This window comes from Asparagus officinalis, chromosome 1 (genome assembly GCF_001876935.1).
Source record: "Asparagus officinalis chromosome 1, Aspof.V1, whole genome shotgun sequence".
NCBI classification, from domain to species: domain Eukaryota; kingdom Viridiplantae; phylum Streptophyta; class Magnoliopsida; order Asparagales; family Asparagaceae; genus Asparagus; species Asparagus officinalis.
Window position 1 is genome coordinate 61,662,433 of NC_033794.1, and position 23,102 is coordinate 61,685,534.

Here is a 23,102-nt window from a genome sequence, read left to right on the forward strand (position 1 = left end):
ACCAAACCTATTTATTAGCAATTAGTAACCCTAGATTGACATTTTCCCTAAGAAAAACTGCAAGTAATACCACTCTTCTTTATGAATTAGGTTGGGTAGGTAGGAGGTGTCTCATGCCTTGGACCTGCGAGCTTGTCGGTGCGGTGTAAGCCATGGGATCTACAGAGTGTAGCATATTGTTTGGCTCAAACCACTTACAAAATCAACTAGCCAATGCTACACTTGAGTATTTAGCTTTTTTTTATTTAAATACTTAAATGTCTGATATTGGGCTCATGTCGGACGGCTTAAATTCATGTCGGATAGCGGAAATCGGGGATATGTCAAGGGACATAAAAAATATCGGATTGTCATATCAGATGGTGTGTATATCTATAATATAATATCATAATTGAAATCTAAACATATTTAATAAATTCTATTGTCTAAACATATTAAAAAGTAAATAACTTATGATGCTTAGGGTTAACGTTAAAAGAAAGAGGTGAGAAAAATAGAGTCTAATGTTGACAGTTAAGGAGAGAGAAGATCGCTCGATATTGATGTCGAAGGAACAATTCGGAGAAGAGACCGATGAGATGTCGAATGAGAGAGAGAATAGGAGCGACGAAAATGACTTTGGTCCTTTTTTCTCCTAATTGATCGGGTTTTGTCTTTAGAAGTAATATTAAGTCAATCAGGAATTTAAACCCAAATCTGATTAGATAAACATAACCAAAAAAATTAGACATTTTTTTAGATTAAAAAATTGGTCGGCCGACGTATCCGACGTGTCCTTTGATATATCTGACATGAACCTTAAAAATGTAATACACATTGAAAACACCATATCTTGTTGGTTGGTCCCTAAATCCGCGATGTCGGCCGACATGTCCGATGTGGCGTCCGATATGTCGGCCGACATGTCCGATGTGGCGTCCGACATTTAAAATACTACTTCTCACTAGCTGATGTAGGACTAACATTTGGACGTCACAATCACTCCACCTTACACGGGCGACGTTCTCGTCATGACATGATAATTGGCACATCCCAGTATCACTACCAGGCGATATGGACTCTAGAGGTGGCTCCTATAGTACTCACGCTATGTAGTATTTAGCCTTACTTAACACTTAACCATGCATAGCACTTAACTCCACAATTCTAGCTGGCAAACTGCTGTGATACAATTTGTCATGTCTTGGACCTGCGAGCTTCATAGTGTGGTGCAAGCTAGAGTCCCATTGTGTGTAGCGTGTTGTTTGGCTCGAACCACTGCCAAAACACTTGAGTCTTTAGTTTTACTATTTAAACACTTATTTCTCTTCCGTTTACTGTAACATCTTATACCTGTTATCTTAGCAAAGTATCAACTGTCATGAGTTTGTATTTGATCCTTGAGGTGTTTAACCATCAATAAGGAATATGACCTACATATTCTAAAATGTTAACAGGCTCTCAAAGGTGTCTAGGGAAGGAAAGTACTCACAGTCTGATGTCCCAAGGCAGTTGGTTTATGGCACAATGGTTTATGTTCGTCAAGCGATCGTAGCTGATGCTTCCAGAGCTTTGTCCAGAGCTGTTTGTATTGCTGTAAGGTATAGTGCTGTTCGCAGACAATTTGGCTCACAGGATGGGGGACCTGAGATCCAGGTATTACAGCTCACATTTAGAAACATAGATTCTAACTTATACGGGTATAAAAATCATATAACAAGCTTCACAGAGTCCAGTAATGATGCCAGATGCTGATAATTTGTTGTTTAATTTGTTGTTTAATGTGATTTAACTTCAAACACAACTTTTATACTTATTTGCATGTCAAGATTCTCTCTCCTTTACGTGGTTCACAGAATTCTCGTCAGGCTACTTAGATTCCATACTGAGATTTTGAATATTTGTTCCTATGCTACAAACAGTTTGAAAAATAAACCTGGAGATGTGGATTATATTGTTATTATCATATCGTCTTTGCATCACATGTACCTCTGTTGTTTTGGGTTCTTCTAATAAATGTTCTGCTGCAGGTTATTGATTATAAAACTCAGCAAAACAGGCTCTTCCCTCTGTTGGCATCAGCCTATGCTTTTAGGTTTGTGGGCGAGTGGTTGAAGTGGTTATATGCAGATGTGACGAAAAGATTACAAGCTAATGATTTTTCAACTTTGCCTGAGGCTCATGCATGCACTGCTGGTTTGAAATCTTTGACAACTTCAACAACTGCTGTATGTAAAACATTTATTACATTTTGATAAATTACATGATGACATTAGATCTTTTTGCAATTAAACTTTCACAGTTGTGTGTGAATATTACCTAGCATAATCCTCTTAGTTTTTCACTTAAGAGCGTGAGTATTGGTACAATATAGGGCTCCCAATGTTGTGGTATTGCCAGTACAACAAAAGTTGCATATACCCACACTTATTTTACGACAAATATAGAAGTGTTGTGTTAATTGCAGTGGATTAAATGGCAGCTTACAAATAAAAATTGTTGGAAGCCACAGCAAATTTATTTTGTTAGATACTAAATAAAATTAACGTGTAATGGGAACACTTGAACGAGATGGAATTGTTCTTAGTCCCACATCGCTTAGTTAGAAAGAATTAAATGAGTTTAAATACTTTTGTTGAATTCACATTGCTACAGATATGTGTAGGTATATAAAGAGGCATATGTGCCTTTGAAGCTGGTCGGATATTACTGGGGATTCATTAAAGCGGTGTTTGGTTGGGGAAAAAAGTAGAAAGTTATTCCTATAAAGGACATGAATTGACAGGCAAAACAAGAAAATTGGAGCACAACACAAATGTGTCATAGCTCTTGACACATGAACGTGTTGCAACTCCTAACACATGTATGTGTTGCGAGTTTTGTGACACATTCCCACATGTATAAAAAGACCCTCTCCGCACATCCTCTATCCATACTTTCGACTTGTGTTGCGCTCCATTTGTGCAACACAAAAATGTGAAGCGAGGTAACAAAAAAATATCACAAGTCACAATTTTTGTTGTAGTGCGCAACCCAAAGTGAAAATATTGGTTTTGTTTTGAAGGTGTCTGATATATAGTAGTTCCAATAATCTCTTATTAAAAGTAACTAACATTACCGCTGTAGTTAAGCATCTGTGAATTACTAGGAAGGCGGCACTTTGAAAGTTCTTGCTTCGGCGCTATGATTGAAGTATAAGCATTTACCCTATTTGGATGTCTTGACTAGCATAAAATATTTTATGTCAACTTAAATAGCGCATGGTTTTTTTTTACAAAAAGATTCGACCCTATTTTCCTACACTAATTTAGCTTTGTAGACGAAGATGGATAGTGAGTGAGTCAAGGATGCTCTCATGAAGATTATGTTGGAAAATTAGCCTTAGATGTCGTATTTTGAAACTGTAACTTCTGCTCTTCTCTTTCTTCCTCGAACCAGAAAAAGAAAAGAAAAGAAACGAAAAGAACATCTTGTCTATTTCATCAAACAATTTATCAACTATGTTTATGTGATAGAGGTTCCTTTTGTTAGTGATAAAGAATTGTATATGTTCTGTGGGTATTTGCAGTGTTCGCTTAACAGTATACTAACGAAAGTATGAACGCCCGTTCTTTTTCCATGTCCCTTTAGTAATTGTTGAAATTTGTTAGAGGTTTTATTTGTTAACATACGAGTTGTGTATATTCATTTAGAAATCTCTGATGTATTTAGTATAATGCTGATGGAAAATGTAAATGATAGTAGCTGCTAGGCTATTCCACTACTAAAAAGATATGATAACCTTAGTAAGTCAGCTAAATGGTGATTGACTTGCAACTGGAACATTTTACGAACTGACATATAAGACTATGATTGGCTAGGTTGGTCACCCCCATATACACTGATCTAACTGTCTATGAGCCAAAGAAATGTTCCTATGTCAGGTCTTAGAATTTGTGGTGTTCTGACGCTCTAGAAAGAAGAAATATGATACACCTGTTTCAAAGTAATATTGTTAGGAATGTTTCCTAAAAAAACTTCATGTACAATATACAATTTTGATGTAAATAAGAAAGATCCCTCTGTTCTTTTGTTCCCCCTATTTCTAAGTTTCGGAATCTCCAATTTCTAAATTAGCAGAATCCAAAATATCCAGTTAACAATATTTTAGGGTAAGGGCATGTTTGGCAAACGGAGAGTAAAAGGAAAGTGAGCTACAAACCAGACAGTGGCTTCATTTTCTGTTTGTTTCTTATAAAATTTCCTTAGGAACTAGATGTTAACTTTAAAATCTTTCATGATGCCACACTAGTCTAATTCTCTTTTAAGCTATGTACTAACCTTGCAACATAGATAATCTCTTCAGGAACTTGATTTATACTATATTATGCACATTGTATCAAGTTAAGGAACTTAAAATATTCTTCAAAATTATTTAGTTACAGTTTTTTTAATTTGTTTTCAATGTTAACTATTTAATCAAGTCCCTGATTCTGACTAAATTAAGAGATATGACGATATAACCAACATAATGGGATCGTTATTTCGAGATATCTGTTTATGTTGGTTAATCATGGCTGGGCTTTAATGAAACCTCCTATTCAATTTTTTGATGCAACTGTTTCTTAGGGTAGAGATTGGAGAATTGAAGGCATTATATGATAGGAAACTGTTATGTAGGTACTTCTATCATGAAGCCGTAACCCTACCCGACACATCCCATCCAAGGAGTGTCGAGTACTTGCACATAACATGTCAGATAAAGTGTATGGCTTAATGATACAATCCTGGGTTTCTGATTCCCGCCATTGTATTTTCAGACAACCACACTTAGTATAGGTTTCTTCTTAGTAAAGTCTGGACCAAATTTTTTTTTTGTTTAGTATAGGTATTGATGTAAAGTTGAACCTTTTCTGTTGCAGGATGGCATTGAAGAGTGCAGAAAACTGTGTGGTGGTCATGGTTATCTTTGTAGCAGTGGGCTTCCGGAGTTATTTGCTGTATATGTTCCTTCTTGCACTTATGAAGGAGATAATGTTGTTTTGCTTTTGCAGGTTGGTAATTTTTTTTCCCTTCTGCTTACTCAACAAAGTTTATAAATTCAGTATTCACACCTATGAAGTATAAGAGCTTCACTGGAGTAGCTACTATTATCTCATGGTTGACACCACATTGTAGCAGTTTGCTAAGATCCTTATTTTAAAAGAAAGGAATTTGTTCTTTTGTCAATAAATAACTTTTTGTCATGGAAAATCCTTTACATATACTGACCCTGATGTATTTATATTGTCGTATATTTCTCACCAAAATGCAGCTATGAATTTTTACAGATTACACTTCAGCTGAGTTCATCCTTTCCTGTAATTTATGTCTTGATTTCTAACTAAGCTTCTAAGGTGTAAGGGGGAAAAATAGAAAATCTAGGGAGAGCACAAGTTGTACGCCTTTTAGAAGAAGAAGAAAGAAGAAGAAGAAGAAGAAGAAAGAAGAAGAAGAAGAAAATCTAGGGATGTCACTAATTGTATACCTTTTAGAGGAAAAGAGAGTTCTAATTGACAATTTCTTGCAGTTTGCCCTTTCACTTACTCTATAACTGCAATTTATTTGCATGAAGTACCTCTTACCCCATGTTTATAACTATAATCTCTGGTTCATGAGTCATAGCTGCTCATGATATGGTCAAAGGCAAACATTGACAAGCTGCTAGCTGTATTCTACTGTTACTGACTTATCTGAGTATGTTTATGTTAATTGTTTGTTGGAGCCCAAAGAACTTTGGTTATTGTACTGGTGAATTTCACCTATGCCTTTAACCACCATGACCCATGCACATTGTGGTAGGCATAGAAGCGAGAAGAGAACTGAGTTCTGCTTTTGATGCTTTGTTTTCTCTCCCATTTACTCTTGCTGTAAAAGATGAAGACCCCTCCTCTTTCCTTTCATCTACATGCATCTGTTCGAGTCCCATACTAAACTAAGAACTGCACGATCTCTCCTCTCTGTTTCATTTTTGCGTGCACTTCTTAAGTTACAATAGAAATCAAGTGCAATAGTCAGAACTTGTCTTAACTTATATTTGTTTATGTAGAACTCTGCAGTATTTGTTTACATAGAGCTCTGCAAAATTGTAAAGAATAACAGAAGGTTGTAAGTCAGTTGTGTGAACATTAGTCTTTGTGGTAAGGGTAGTGAGTTATCATGAGTGACAGCTTGCCTCATGTGTACCATGTACTTTATTTGCCATGCTGCCTTTGCGAGAAAGTTCACAGCTAATTTGTAATCACATGGGTTTCACATGTATGTTGAACCTAATTTTCCAAAACATAATTATCAACTCATATTGATGGAATCATGAACTAGGTTTTGATGATGATCAGATAATCTGTTAATGAATTGAGTTAATTCACTATATCATGAATTTCTAATGGCTGTAGTTTGAATGTCAAAGACATTTAATATCGTGAAGGAATGTATGTTAGCTCCAACTTAATATCTTATCCTAAAAAAACATGTGGCTGAATAACTGCAGCAATCACATTAGGATGTGGCTTGATCCCAAACAAAGAGGCGAAGTCTTTCGTATGGTTGTTTAACAAATGGATTGAAGCAATGGGTCATCCTTCTTCGGACATGATTACAGATCAATGTCTTGGCATATACAAGGCATTTGAAACAGATTTTCTAGAAATTCGTCCCAGGTTTTGCATTTGGTATATCTTGGACTAAGTTCTGGAGAAGTTGGGTAAATTGGCTTATAGAACAGAATTTATGAAATCTTTCAAAGAAAATATTTGGGACTCCGAGACTGCTAGCTCTTTTGAAGAGAATTAGGTTTTAATTCTTAAGAAAAATGTATTGGAAGCGCATGATTGGCTAAAGGATATCTAGGAAATTCGTGAAAAATGGGCTCTGGTTTATCATAAACAACACTTTTGGGCCGGAATGTCTAACAGTCAAAGAAGTGAAGGGATGAATGCATTGCTAAAAATGCATGTATCAAAAAAAAATTCACTTCATGATTTCGTGATCATCTTTCAGAGGGTCTTGGCGAGACAAAGAGAGGGGGAGCTTAAAGAAGATCATTGCACAATAGAGAAAAAGCCAAAATTAAAGATTTTGTGGTCAATGGAAAAACAAATGGCCCAAATCTACACGAAAAAAATCTTTTATTTTTTCAAGATGAGCTTAACTCTAGCTTAATGTATAACATTGAGCTGGTAAAAGAAAATGAAAGAGAAAGTTTTTCAAGATGAGCTTAACTCTAGCTTAATGTATAACATTGAGCTGGTAAAAGAAAATGAAAGAGAAAGTACTTTCAAATTGAATTTTTGTGGGCTTAATGTATAACATTGAGCTGGTAAAAGAAAATGAAAGAGAAAGTACTTTCAAATTGAATTTTTGTGGTCATGATGAAAGATTGAGACATGTTATATATTGCAAAACAACTAAAATGGTCCGTTGTTCGTGTCTCATGTTTGAATTCAAGGGCATTCCATGCCGACATATCGTGACGTATCTTAAAATTACCAATCATAGTAAGTTACCTGAGCAATATATTCTAAGAAGATGGTGCCGAAATGTCAGAAAAAGTGTTGTTCTTAGAGATTGTAATATTATGGAGATAATGCCATAATTAAATTTGCTTCTCGTTTTAGTAAACTAAATTGCTTAGCTAATGAAATGGTCGAAGATGAGCTATCTTCTAATGATGCATATGAATTAATGTGTGAAATGATGATGGATGCTATTAATAAGGTACAACGTTTGAAACTCATCAATGAGGAAGAAATTGGACAAGATGTGAAAGAACATTATATGAATGCGGAGTGTTCTCAAGATATAGTTCATGAGCCAAGTCAAGCAAGAATAAAAGGAAGGCCCAAAGGGAAGAGGTTAAAGCCATCGAGGGAGATCCGCAAATGCCGGCCTAGGAAATGCAATTTGTGTGGAATGCGAGGACAAAATCATGATAGCAGAAATTACCCACTAAAGTTATCAAGGAAGTTGCTTGTATTGTCATTAATGTAGATTGGAAATGGACTGATGATCTAAAGCTCTGGAATTGGACTATTGTTGTTGGTATTGGCACTGGAGCTCTAATTCTCTTCTTGTGTTTGTTCATAATTATTCTCTTTTTATATTTTATGATCGCAACATGATTCTGTAATGGAAACATATATGGTTTATTCTGTAATGGAAACATATATACTCAAGAGAAATAGAGGCAATATGATCTGACTAGTTTGCATAGGGTATGGAACTCTTCTTGTTGATTCTGGTAAGAGTAATCGAATATCCCTACAAAGCAAATAAATGCCACTAGTTTATATCCCAAGAAGAACCGCTTTGCAATGCCTGGTCTTTCTTTGGCTTCCTGGTAGCCAACTGAGTTTCATTGTGTTGCATTTAGTACACGTAGTATCATTGTTGAAGATAGAAACCTGGGTTGAATTTGTTTGACTAGATAGAAACCTGGGTTGAATTTGTTTGACTATACTACCAATAATGTAAGAACATGCAGAGAACATACACTTCAACAAATCCAATAATACATTCTTACACCCTACTTAGCACAAATCCAATAAAAATACCAAATATAAATCCAAGAAAAATACCAAATAAAAGAGCAAATACAACAAGCTTCAATAAATCCATAATATCAATCTCAATCTTTCTCTTTTCCCTCACTTCTCCACTTGACACGGCTCTTGAAACTTACGACGTCACGCTCGACTACTTCGTCTGAACAAGTTCTGCCTTTGAACCTTCAAACTCATCTTCATTAGACATCCATTTGAAGAATCCATAATTACTCACTTTCCAATTAGCATATCCCAAAAACAATCGATCAGGGTTCGTCTTAGTTCCAGATTTGGAGAGTATAGCTCTCATTCCACAATGGCACAACAGTCCATGACGATTGCTTGAAGATGACTCCATGATCCATGGCTACAGATACAAAAGTTTGCATATTCATAGCAATTAAAAAATAATAATTGGCAAAAAAAAGGAAACACACTCGAACACTGTAATTTCTCAAGGAGAAGGGGGGAAAGGCCATGTAGTACACAATTATGCCTACTATGATAAATTTATGTAGCTTAAAAAGACTGAGGGCACACCTTAAGACGATCAAGTTTCTTTACAGCTCTAATGCTTTCTCTAGCTACGGCTCTTTTTGGCCAGTTCAATCTTATCCCTCGCCGAAAATACTTTACAGCAGAGCAACTACACTTGCCATAGAAAAGGGTAATTAAATATTGTGAGATGAGGCAATGCAAACACTCACCAATAAAATGAGTAGTTTAAATCTGCATCTAGTTTGGGTTTGTATCGTCCACATGAATTCCTGGAATAGATCATTCTATCATACTTGGGTTCTAAATTACAGCCCTATTTAGACATCCCATGTTTAGTTTTATCTCCACAAAAAACGCAACTAATGACATGAATTGATTAAAGACTGATGGTACAACCCGAGTGAGCCCTATCACCAATAAAACACTATGCTAGTCAACCATCATTCTCAAGAAGAGGTAGAAAAAACAAAAACAAAAACAAACAACATATAATTTTCAAATATGCAATAATGCTCTATAGATCCAAAGTTTATGAAAACAGTGAAAAAATGGGAGGTCGGATCCGGTGGAAAAATGAAAAAACAAAAAGTAAAAACATTAATCGTCAATCAAGGAGTTCACAAGAAAAGTGAAAAAGATCAAATCTGAAATCAAATTTCAGCAAAAAAAGAGGTCGGATCCGGAGTTGATCGGCGGCGGAGTAGGCTTGGGGTCACGAGCGAGAGAGGGAGAGGGAGGAGGGTTTAGGGAGAGAGAGAGTGGGGTGGGTTGGGGAGAGAGGGTGAGGGTCTGGGTCTGGATAAACAGAATAGGGGTCACGAGAATGAGGGGTTGTCTCGGGAACAGTGGTCACGAGAATTGGGGGCCGAACAGTTGTTTTTGCACGTTGCTGTGCGAAAAAATTTCGCATTCGAAAATTTCTCTCTCTATATATATGTATATATGTATGTATGTATATATATTGTATGGTATTGTGTGTGGATGAAATATTTTGGCCCTTAAAAATGTCCATATTCAGCCAAGAGCATATGCACATTGTCGCACAATCTGAAAACCTACGAACATACTTTTTAACTTGTTATTAGTGCCTATAAGTGTCATTTAGTTATTAACTTATTATTTCTATTATTTGTTGAATGTTGCTTAGCTGTAGTTTCTGTTTCATTTAAAAAATTCAATTACGTTTGATATGGCTACCACATGACTTGTACGCTGTAGTTTCTGTTTCATTTAAAAAATTCAATTACGTTTGATATGGCTACCACATGACTTGTACGACATCATATATGTTTTAAGACTTATTGAAGTATGGTCTCCGAATTCATGACTATCAATATGTTGTTATTAAGGGTAAATTTCATAAAAACCACCTGAAACTTTTTGGTGATATCAACAAAAAACCCTGAATTTAAAAATTAGAAAAAACTCTCTGAAACTTAGGGAGGTTGGGGGGAAATTCAGTTCTAGTATTTGTCGGGGGAAGAGAGGATAGATGGAAGTAGGAAAGAGATTAGAGAGGTAGGTTATGGTTTTACTGCGAGAGAGGGGTGTTTACTTTTTCCAAATGGTGTATTTCAGTTTGGAAACTTCAGGGGTTTCTGATAGTTCCAAAGTTTAGGGGTTTTTCTCGAATATTTAAAGTTCAGGGGTGTTTTGTGGAAATCAACCCAAGGATGAAGAGGATTTTCTGAAATTTACCACCCTTTCATCACCTGGGATCTACTAATGTGTTCTTACACACCAATTAAGTGAACTTGCAAAAAATTCCACTAATATGGACCACTCACACTTTTTGTTCTACATTTGTCATGTATGTTTAGTTTTTTGCGTTGTTTCTGAATTTCATTTTTTTTCCACATTCTGATTCTATTTTACTTTAAATGAGTTCTACCACAAATGTAAATGTATAACCCAATTTTGGGTACATTTAATATTCACCTGGTAAATGCATACTGCATGTATCACATCTTGATAGTTGAGACTAGTCAGCTTTTTTCAAGAGATTGCATTAGACATACATATTCTTGATGCATCATTTACAATTTTACATGTGCTTGTTTGTTGTCGTAAACTCTATAACCCTCTTATTCAGTAGCCTATAAACCTTTTTATGTTTCCTCGTAACATCGTAGAGTTGCAAATGCTTTTTGGCATTTGCTTAGCTAATGTAAGCTCTATTTTTCTATTGAAGGTGGCAAGATTTCTTGTAAAGACAGTTTCTCAGCTTGAGTCCACAAAAAAGCCGGTGGGTACCACGGCATACATGGGGAGGATGGAATACCTGATGCAATGTCGTTGTAATGTTCGCCAAGGTACATGTTATGAACATGACCCATGAAATATTGATTTCGTAGGAGTATACTTTACATGTTGACTGTAAGCTATAAATAATTTGAAGGGGAAATTATGAAGGAAAAAAACCTATGGTTTACAGGGATGGGAACTCCCTGAGGTTTTGAAGTGACACTTCATTCCTCCATTTCCATTTCCACGAAATAACTTGGATAAGAAAGACATTTATAATCACAATTTATGACAATCATCTTTACTATCATATAAGAATATATGTTTTTTATACGGAAATTGACAAGTATAACAAAAACATTATGTTTATTTGACGAGTAACTGAAAATAAGGGGGTAAAATTGACACTTTTTAACCTTAGGGGGGATTTGTGTGATTCTTGGGAACCAAGGGATTTTTTCTGTAATTTACCATAGTTAGTCTTAAGGCTGGTATTTAACTTATATTGGCTTAAGAGCCTCCTTGTATCTAAGATTTATATTTTGTTTGTATAGCTGAGGACTGGTTAAATCCGTCTGTCATATTGGAGGTATTTGAAGCTAGAGCTGTTCGGCTTGCTCTTAATTGCGCCCAAAATATTGCCAGAGCATCAAGCCCGGAAGAAGGTTCTCTATAACCTGGTTTAATTGTCTAGTAATTATATAGTTCAAATTCTGGACAAAAATACACTAGAATTTGTTCATCTCTTTTCAAATTATTGATTCTCTACATTATAATTATTTTCACAATTTAGACGTGCATCCTTTCTTTATGCAGGCTTTTCGGAGCTCTCTGCTGATTTAGTGGAGGCAGCAGTGGCTCATTGCCAGTTGATAATTGTATCAAAGTTAGTTTTTCATACATTCTCTTATGTTCCTCTTTCGAGTTTTTCATAAATTTGGACACACTTTCAACACTTTGTTGGTGAAAGTTTATAATGACCCCGGATATTCAGTGGGTTTCTAGTGAAAATGGAACTCTGACAATGGCCATTGATTGTGGACTGGCAACGAGTGGACTTTCAATCAATATGAAAAATACGAGTTTATAACTACTCAAAATTGTCATGCATTTGAACGTCAAGGGGTTAGCTCCTCAAGACTTGCCCAATATTGATTTAATTAGGAACATTTAAGAGCCAACGTGCCTACCTTGTAGAAGTTTACGACATGTGTGTGTATCATGAATTTATTGCTATCATCTGAAGGTGATTTTAGTTTTATGATAGTACAAAGATAATTTCGTTGGCCTTGTTAGATATTATTAGTATTTAGATCTAGCAGATATTATGAGATATGGTGAGATGTGATTAGATATAATTTTATCTCATACCTATTTTGTAATATCTTTCTAATCCCTATTTAAGATATGTTAGGGTTAGATGAATAATGATCTTTTGCCTTTTCTATTTTCTTTACATGGTGTCAGAGCCTACTTGATCACACACAAAATTTTCCCATCTTTTTAGATCTCAAGGCCACCGAGGTGGTTTTGCATGGCCTTCATGCTCCCCTTGACGGCTTTGATGGCATCAACGGCTTCAACAACTACTTCAGCATCATTATTTTCTAGATCTTCTCAAACACCCCACAAAATAACCTTTAAAAAACAGCTTGGTGTCTACTGTTCACATGTTGAATAGTATCGGGGCTAATGTTTACGCGGTGAACAATATTGGAGTTACTATTCACTCTTTGGCATCTTTGGTAATTATCTGCGACAACAACACTTCTTTTTCGACGTTGTTTCTACTGTCTTACCCATCTAGGGGTTTTACTAACTGACTCGCCTAGGGTATCTTCTGACTGACCTGCTTTGGGTTTCTTTTGTTGGCTCACCCGCCTAGTGGTTCTACTGGCGTACTCGCCTAGGCATTTACTGGTTTACCTACTTAGGGTTTCAACTGGCTGACCCGTTTAGAATTTCTACTGACTGATCTATTTAGAATTTTTACTAGTTGACCCGTCTAGGGTTTCTTCTGGCTTACCCGCCTAAGGCTTCTTTTACTGGCTAACTTGTCTAGGGTTTCTACTAGTTGTGGCTATACTTTTCTGATTGTTGACGTCTTCAAATATTTCGGAGAAAGATGACATTATGAAGCTCTTGCAAGTAGCTGTTTGTTTCCATTTGTAACAAGCTGAACATACACAATATATATGCTCTAGCTTGAGGGGGAGTGTTAAATATTTTTAGTATTTAGATCTAGCAAATATTATGAGATATGGTGAGATGTCATTATATATGATTTTATCTCATACCTATTTTATAATATCTTCCTAATCTCTATTTAAGAGAGATTAAGGTTAGATGAATAATGATCTTTTGCCTTGTCTATTACTAGCCTTGTCCTTGCATGATAAATGTTCATAAAGAACAGAGGGCATATATTGAATTGATAGGCATGATGTTTGTTGACCTCAATCCAATTATTCCTTGATGACATTTTTGTATAGAATAATAGAAACAACCCATTATTGCTTTCGGTTTGTACATACAATTAGAAAACTATTAAAAAAAGTCCACTAAAACTATTTTTTTTGGAAATACTAAAGTTATTAACAACTTTTACATTAATCATGGTGCCTTTTACAATTAAACACTCCTGCATTTGTCCTTCTATATTATTTTGTGCATATGACAGCTAAGCTAATCATTAGTTGAACTTTCATAATTAGAATACCTGAGGATTAATAGAATACCAACTCAATACCCGATTGGTAACTTTTGATCGCTTGCTTGCTCTCCAGGTTCATTGAGAAGGTGAAACAAGACTTTGATGGACATGGAGTTAAAGAACAGCTCCAGATCCTCTGCAACATTTACGCTCTCTCCGTGCTTCACAAGTATCTGGGGGATTTTCTCTCAATGAGTTGCATCACTCCCAAGCAAGGCGCCCTCGCAAATGACCAACTCCGTTCTCTATATTCTCAGGTTTGTTTTGTTACTTTCTACAATATTTCAATAATTTACGCGGAATATAAACATTAATTTGAAGTGGTTTTTCATTTAAGATATTGGTTTCTGGGGGAAGTTATCCACAACTCTTTGTTTGTTTAACTGACTTATCATTGTTTGGAAAAAAATTCTTCTTCCACAATTTTTAACATTAAATAGTTTCAAAATATATATGTGCAAATAAATTGAATTTGATCGTGTTGCTCCTACAAAGAAGACCCTTGCATTCTTGCATGTCCTTTGCATAAAACCAAAAATATTCTTTAAGAAAATATTATCACAAAAAGGGGGAGAGTGCTAAAATTGGTAATTGGTCCCATGTTGAGGGTGTAAAAGTGTATCAAATTTTCCTTATGTTAGTCCTCAATTTTGAAATGTCCTAGACATTCAAGTATGGGATACATACTTCCAGATATGAATCATTTGGGGGTATTCATTCATTTAAAAATAAAAATATCTTAAATCCTAACCTATTTTTCTTAATTTCATCTCCTATTTACAATAATTTATATCTCAGTACCATCCGGAGATAAAGGAAACGAAAGCATGTAGCGAAAAATTCATTCAACTTCCGTAACAAACTCAACCACACTGATCCACTTCACTAGCTAATCCCTCAAAAAACTCAACTCACCTCACTAGTCCCTCAACCATTTCTCTCATTTTCACATTCTATTCATTCTACGTGAATCTAACTCCACAAAGCAATCAAGGAATATGAAGCAGCCAAATTTTTTTCGTAAATTCTTACCCATCCAACCAACTGAAGCAACGAAGCAAACTTTGCGGAGATTTTTATTTCATCCCAATCTCCATTTCCATAAGAAAAAATAAAAGTAAATCCAAAGTTTCAACATCTCGTCATTCAATCCTGCAAAGCACTCGCTAATCATTTCCATCTATGACCGAACAATCTCTTCAACGTTTATAACTGTGACAATTGTTTTTCGTAATTAAGAAGGTATATTTTTTCATACTCTTTTCCCCTTCTCTCTCTATTTTCGGGAATGCTTCGACACCCATACAAATATTTGAGAATGCTTTGGCTCCCACCCAATTTTATAGAAAGCTCGAGTAATTACTACCAGAATGCTTTAGCGCCTTTCAAGAATGCTTCAGCACTCATCAATGCTGAAAAAAACAGTAAAAAGCACCACTTAAGCAGTTTTTAAAGCAGAAATCCCCCTAGGACGCTTCGTTTTAACTGCTTTCACTGGGTATTAAGCACCCTAGCTGCTTTTACTTGGCAAGGGGCCCTAAGGCGTGCAAAAACGGTGGAAAATGCTTTAACAATGTTTTTCAGCACTTAAAAATAATGAATAATGCTTTTCTGAGCTGCTATTTTGTACCTGATTTGGACCTAACCCACTTTTAAAATTTGAACCCTCATTTCTCCTTCACTTCCCTATTCTCTACTTTGTGTTCCAAACCAAAACAATACTGGACCTCGAATTTTCCCCCTTCAGCCTCGTCCACCTCTGTCCACCTCTGTCCACCTCAACAAGTCCTTTTCTCTAGCAAAGCCTCCACTTCTCCACCTCGTCCGCCTCCCCTTCTTCGTCAAAACCTACCACAAATTTAGTCAAAGCTCTCTTATCAGTAAAGCCTCCTCGACAAGTCTACCTTCAAACAAAACTATCTCCACGAGAACCCAAAAAAGTCCTACATTCCCCAAATCATCTACGCCTCCAGTGCTTTCTGCAACTTCTCCACGTGACAACGCCACCTCTTGAGCTCTCTCAGCATTGGCAGCAGTAGTGTCGAATAGCAGCTGGACTTTCAACTTTCACCTTTTTCCTCCCCTCCAAATTTCTCCTCTCAAGTACTTTCAATATACTCCTTCTTTGGGTTTGAACTTGATTAAGTTTTTTTGGAGTTTTGTATAACTTAGTGTTTTAAAGATGGAATGTTTTGATTTGATTCCATTTAACTTTAGTGTTTTGTTGACCGGTTTTTTCTTAACACTTTTCCAACTTTGAACCGCTTAAACCCCAGAAACCCTAAGTTGTGCCTCACCTCTTCACTCTACTTTCCGCTTACCGCTTTTTGTAACATTAGCGTTCATACAAATCTTCAGGAATGCTTATAAAAATCTTACTCAAATGCTTCAGCGCCCTTCGGAAATGTTTCATCACCCATACAAGTCATCTAAAATGCTTCAGTGCCTTCAGCTCTTATCAAATTAAAGTGGATATGTTCCAAGTTCTTTGATGTATTGACAACTTTACAATATATACTAAAATAGACGAATCAAATATCTATCACATATTCTTTACATGCTGACTAAAAAAGATAATACTAGAAATATGGTAATTGAAGAATAAAAGTAACAAGAAAAATGATTGTCTTTTTATACTTCCACAATACAGAAATCAATCTGTTCTCCGTAAAAATGCTCATCTATCAATTAAGTAGATAATACTTTTTTCAGCCAACAAATTAGAGTTATTTCTGTGATTTCATGAATAATAATGGAAACGAAAGTTTTACCTGAGCTAAACCTACAACATTCATGGAACAAAAGTAATAGTCTTTTGTCCAGAGATAGTTACAAAGAAAAGAGTAGCCCTAAAAGATTAATATTAAATATGTATGTAGAGATGTCTTGAGACCATATCGTTTTCTTTGCAAGGAGCTCTGTCTGACTTGTAAAAAACTATGAAGAAACAACCCTCAAAATGTTAGAGGGGTTTGTCAAGATATATCTTATCTTTGCACACTGAAGCATTCGCGCAGGATATCTGTGGACATCGAAGCATTTCCAAAGATTTGTACGGGTGCTGAAGCATTGCTGAAAGCTAGCAAATTATTCCCTTAGGAATTCCCCGAGCTTTCCTCTAAAGTTAGTTGAATGGTGAAGCATTCCTGAAAATTTGTATAAGCGTCGAAGCATTCTTGAAAATAGAGAGAATAAGAAAAGAAGTAGAAAAAATATACCTTCTTACCTAAAACAATGATTATTGTTGTTAGAACAGAGTGTTTTGGCTATGGATGGAAATGATTAGCAGATGCTTTGAAGAATTGAATGACTGGGATTTTGAAAGTAGGACTTACGGGTATATTTTTATATGGAAAAGGTTGATATGAAAGAAAAGTCTTTGTATAAGTTTTCTCTGATGCTTCAGTTGACTGTTTGGAGAATTCATGAAAACTTTTGGCTATTTCAGCTCTTTGATTGATTTGTAGAATTAACTTTATATATGAGGAAGAAAATGCGAGAATGAGTAGTGGGGTGAGTTGAATTCGTTATTAGTGGGGTAAGTGGAATGGTGTTGTTGAGTTTGCTAAGGGAGTTACTAACTTTCTTGTTACATGCTTTACTTTATCTCTGTTTCGTACTTGGGATGAATCCTTGTAGATAGGAGATTAGCAAAGAAAAAAAAGTTAGGATTTAGGATATATTTACTTTTAAACGAAAGAAGATCATCGAATAATTCATGTATGGAGGTATGTATCTTGTACTTGAATGTCTGGAATATTTGAAGATTGAGGATTTGGTAAGGATAAATCGATTGTGGTTTTAACAGATTTTTATTTATTTATCGCTTAACATATATAATTCAGCATAGTCAAGCACTCATAGTATATTATTCAATACATACCTTTATTTTTTGTCAATCACATGTTAACAGCTTAACAGATATAAGAAGATTATGTTGTGTACTTTCCATCCTCACATGAGGCCAATTACCAATTATAGATACTCTTCCTTTTCTGTGATAATATTTTTAAGGTTATTTTTAGTTTTTGCATTAAGGATGTGCATGTATGGGTAGTCTTCTTTTTAGGAGTAGCATGACACTATTAAGAAAATGTGGAGTATAAAAATCTTTTCAAAGAATCATTTGGCAAAACGATTTTGCTCCATGAAGAATTTTTTATTTTTACATAAAAATGGGAAAAATCCTATAGAGAGAGCATCACACCCCATAGTCAGATTAAAAAAAAAAATCTAATTGGATTTGTGAGACAAAAATATACAATATAACAACCAATATTTTTTATTTTTTTATTTTTTAACATTCATATTTTACATAAGAAGACAATTACTCTCAAGCTCTCTTTACAAGACATATATCAACTATTTTCCACAGCAGCTCTTTCTTTACGCCTCCATTTGATCTGAAATTTTTGGATTAATAAAAGGTGAGCTGTACTAGCCTAGCGAGGTCACCGATATGGGGTTAAATAGTTTATTTAAAAAAAGAAAAGAACAATAAAGGAACCAAAAATTAATTGGAAACAGTATTAACATGCATGAAATGTTATTTCCTCGGTGACTATTTTACCTGCCGATGTCTCCTTATGTCCCCATCCATGATATTACAATGAATTAACAATAACAATTTGAGGCTGAGGCCTCGTATAGTCCGGGTATATGCCATTCAACCAATCAATGCCCCTTCAGCACTGACGTTCCTTTTCAGTGTTATAAATCCATGTATGGTTCTGAGGTTGCATGCAGAAACGTGTAGACTAATTAACAACAATGAATCAGTCAAGCAGATACTTTATACATAGTACATGCATCATTTTATGAAGGGGAAATCATCATCTTGATTATCTAGTCTTGATCCTAAAATAAGAATCTGCTAGTGGTCTAAATATGAACCCATTAATATTCTTCGTTCATAAGTCTAAATATGTAGAGAAAAGAAAAGAAGTAGCATGCAATAGTTGGCAGAAGTAGCATATTAGTACACATGGTATTTTACCGAACTTTTAAACATAATAGGTACAAGACAAAGTAATTAGCGAGCTGGTGGACGTTTGCATATGCTTTCAGAAGAGAAATTATGTATAAGATACTAGATGATCTCGCTTAAAGTTGTAAATAAGTGGGAGCTTACTCTTTTCTCCCCCACGTTTGTTCTTACTACAAGCTTGGAAGTGTATGAGACATCTCTTTCATATTTATATGGGGAGTTACCGCCGTTGTCCTACCCATTCATTGGTTACATCTAATGGATAAATAATGAGTAGCCTATGTGCTTGTTTGGCAATTTTTAGCTAAGGTGAGGATGACTCGTGAACACATGTTGGATGGTGGCAATATTTACCCATTTGGTTGACTTGTTTTTACTCTTATTATTATTATTATTATTATTATTATTATTATTTGGCTAACTCATATTTATTTTCATAGCATCTCCATAATCATGTGATAGCTATAAAGAAAATTAAGGGCTAGATAGACTATATATAAAATATTAACTATAAATATAGTGATTAGCTTGTCAACGTGCTATTAGTGAAAAAATAATTAGGTGTGGTGTTATAGAGGGCCCTCTATGAAAAATCTTATCAGAACGTGGGAGATTGTGACACGTGTATTGCTTAGAAAAACTACCAGTTTAAGATTTGTGTGGGGGGACTCGCTTCAATTCCTTTTACTCCCTATATGATTTTTTAGAGATGATCCTCTATAGAATTCTTTTCCAAACCGGATACAATGTGACATTTCATGTTGCTAAATGAGCTACCAAAAGACCAACTAGTATTGGGATCCATTTCATTTTGCTAAATGGGCAAGCAAGAGGCCAGGTAGTGTTGAGACCTATCCTGCTATCAAATCAAAGCAGATGAACCTCAACATACTTGTGTATTGACAGTTCATTTTGCTAAATGAGTTGACAGCTCATATCTAATATCACTTCTCTCATTGTAATTCCTCCTGTTTTGTTTCTTCTTCGTGTCATACAGCTCCGTCCTAATGCGATTGCACTTGTTGATGCATTCAACTACACCGATCATTTCTTGGGTTCAGTTTTGGGGCGTCACGATGGAAATGTGTACCCCAATCTCTACGAGGCAGCATGGAAAGACCCCCTCAATGACTCAGTTGTGCCTGATGGATACCATGAGTACATTCATCCGTTGCTGAAGCAACAGTTTGGGGTATCTAGACTATGAAAAAAAGCTGGTTAGCGTATAGAAAGAGCAAAAGCCAATTGTAATTTCAAATGTTTCTTGCAGAATCCGTGACATTCATATAATCCACGAAGTTGGTTGATATTTGTAAGAATAATGCAGCCTTCAATGGGTACGAGGTTGTAGAAGCTAAATCATGCTGATCATCACACTGTTTGATTTGTAGGAATATAGTAATTTTCTTTATGAATAGGTATTCATTGTTGGCATTGTATTTGATAGAGATTTGTGATGAACTAGTATTTTAAAATACTAGTATGCCACACGTGTGTTGCACGTGGCATACATGGTTTGAGAAATTATTAGTAAATAATATATTCTACATTATTAATTCTTAAATATGTATTTACGATATAATATTTACTTATAGTATATTGATTCTCAGTATATCATGCACGAAAGTTATAAATGCTACTAAAAAATATTAAATGTCTAATATCTTGTTGGAATAGTAGAAATTATTATTAGATGCAAAATTACAAAAGCTATAATAGTAAGATGGAATCATAACTGATATAAAGATATTCTTTGAATAGCTCAGTTCATGGGAATTATTTAAGTCTATGGGGTACGAGGTCGTAAAAGCTAAATCATGTTGATCATCACATTGTTTGATTTGTAGAAGTATAGTTATTTTCCTTACGATGTACTTATTGTTGGCATCGTATTTGATAGAGAATTGTGATGAACTGGTATTTTAAAATATTAAGCTATGATGTTATGTGATGCGTATGATTAATAAATGCTTGACCGTTGGTGCAAATTCTCTTAGTTTATGGTAGATAGGAAGTGGAGAGTTTAAGTTTTCAGTCAAAATCATTTATCATTTAACGGATTATTATGATTTTGTGTGTGTAGAAGTTTGGAAAGTGCAGTTCAAAAGCATAATTGTATTTGGAAAAAAAATGATTATTCTATAGGGTAAATTATAGAAAATCCTCATGAACTTTTTAGGAAGTTGCAGCGAGCGAGCAACACCAACTACACTAAATCCCCGTAAACTTCTAGAGAGTTGCACATAACCCTTATGAATTATTTTATTTCAGTAAATTTCCCATAAAAATTTCTTATTTAATCTCTAATAAATTAGCATCATTGATTCTAACATCTCGCGAGCATTTGTTCACAAAAAGATAAAAATACTATTTTCGTCCCAAATACTTACGTCGCAAGAAACAAAAATCATGTTTTTGGGGATTTTATGTGCTAAAACGATTGGATTAACTCAGTAGTGGAGCTACATAGTGTCCTGTGGTATCACATGATTGGATTTTCTACCTGATATGTACTTTTATTTATTTTTACATGTATTTATTACGTAGAACACCAACAAAATTAAGGTAGGACACCGCTAATGATGAAATCTTGGAAAAATATGAAATTCAAAATACAACCATGATAAATTTGTATTAGAGAAACCACTGAGAAAAAAAAATTCTAGCTCCACCACTCATCTAGGCCAATCTGTAGACTGAAGTTAATTACATGTAACAACGCATATATTAGGGTTATTTTATCGATGCAACCATGTATTACATTGTTATAGCTATTTTATCGTCTTTGTTCTATTTTATCAGCACGCACGCTCTGCTTATGATGAGTGTGTTGAGCGTGTTACATTCTTACAGGTTGCTACAAAGTTAGTCCCTAGCTCAAATAATTGAAATTACTGCTAGATCCTTTAATTCCTATAAGTTATTTCAAATAAATATCTCTAGTCAAGATCAACTTGAAGCGATATTTAAGAATTAGAGTACGCTCTATCCAAAAAAAAAAAATAAAATAAAATAAAAAAGAATTGGATGACGCAATAACAATGGAGGGACTAACTACATAAGTATGAAACCGAAGCAGGTCTATGGGGGTCACGGGGTTGTTCGGACAATAAACCCGGCCCAAGAGAACCCTGGCAGCCCAAAATCAATTTTGCCATCGCATTCAGAAGAAATTTTCACGGTAAACTCAATCCCAGATTTAATCTCTAAAACCAACCTACTTTAAATTTATTTATGAGAATCGACCCACTTTCAGTTAATTACGGTACTAATTAGTCGGTGTTGTTCACCCCGACTAATTAGTAGCCTAATTACAAATGGGGTCAGAAAACAGGGAAGGTTTGTAGCTGCTAATTAGGCTACTAATTAGTCAGGGTTGGTAACCCCTACTAATTAATCGATTCTCATAAATAACTTTAAAGCTGGTCGGTTTTTAGGGATTAAATATGGAAATGAGTCTACAGTGAAAATTTCTTCTAAAAGCAATGGGTCAGCTATCAGCCCCTAACATCGCATTTCTTGGTTCGTTGTTATTATTATTATTTTTTAATTTGTGAAATAATGCCGCGTGTTGTGTTTGATTGTAGGTGCGTATCGGAGCTATTACGGAGGAAGAAGCAATCGGATGTGATGAGGTTCTTGCAGAGGGTCCGGTGCATGGGGAGTATCGCCAGCATCCTTCCATCGTTCGGGTCACCAGGCCAACCCGACCCGATAAGGCCCGCCGCCTCGGCTACGAGGTGATTCAATGCCTTTCTTTTTTTCTTTTTTCTTTTTGGGTGGGGGTGGGGGAGGCGTCCTCCTTGCATGTGCAATCCGCACCGTGAATTTTTTTTTTCAGCTTTGCAATATTCTGATTTAATGTACTTTTTAAGTCTGGAAAGGAGGACGATGAGATGGGTTTATCTGATCCCGATTGAGATTGTGTTAAGGTTGTAAATAAATGTCAGGAGAAAATGGAGCAAAGTATTTGGATAAATTAAATTTCACAAAACCCCCTGAACTTTGGGTCTCACAAAATCGCTATAAACTTCCAAAATTTCCCGATGGCCCCCTTACCTGTAAATGGTAAACGACTAAAATATCCTGAGAGATTTTTTTTTTTTTTGGGTGTGGTGGT

General features: G+C 35.3%; 1 protein-coding gene and 1 long non-coding RNA gene across 2 annotated transcripts in view; both read left to right on the top strand.

Moving 5' to 3' along the window:
• LOC109825012 (peroxisomal acyl-coenzyme A oxidase 1-like) overlaps positions 1-20,506 on the top strand; it is a 38,331-nt gene extending 17,825 nt beyond the window's left edge. The window contains exons 7-14 of the mRNA XM_020391681.1: positions 1,437-1,635; positions 2,010-2,207; positions 4,881-5,012; positions 11,230-11,350; positions 11,837-11,947; positions 12,099-12,168; positions 14,069-14,252; positions 19,980-20,506. Of these exons, the coding sequence (XP_020247270.1) occupies positions 1,437-1,635; positions 2,010-2,207; positions 4,881-5,012; positions 11,230-11,350; positions 11,837-11,947; positions 12,099-12,168; positions 14,069-14,252; positions 19,980-20,189 (1,225 nt within the window). The 3' untranslated portion in view covers positions 20,190-20,506. The remainder of the gene's footprint in view (positions 1-1,436; positions 1,636-2,009; positions 2,208-4,880; positions 5,013-11,229; positions 11,351-11,836; positions 11,948-12,098; positions 12,169-14,068; positions 14,253-19,979) is intronic.
• Positions 22,487-23,102, top strand: part of LOC109825020 — an 8,650-nt gene continuing 8,034 nt past the window's right edge. Inside the window, exon 1 of the long non-coding RNA XR_002242879.1 lies at positions 22,487-22,722. This is a non-coding gene — a long non-coding RNA (uncharacterized LOC109825020). The remainder of the gene's footprint in view (positions 22,723-23,102) is intronic.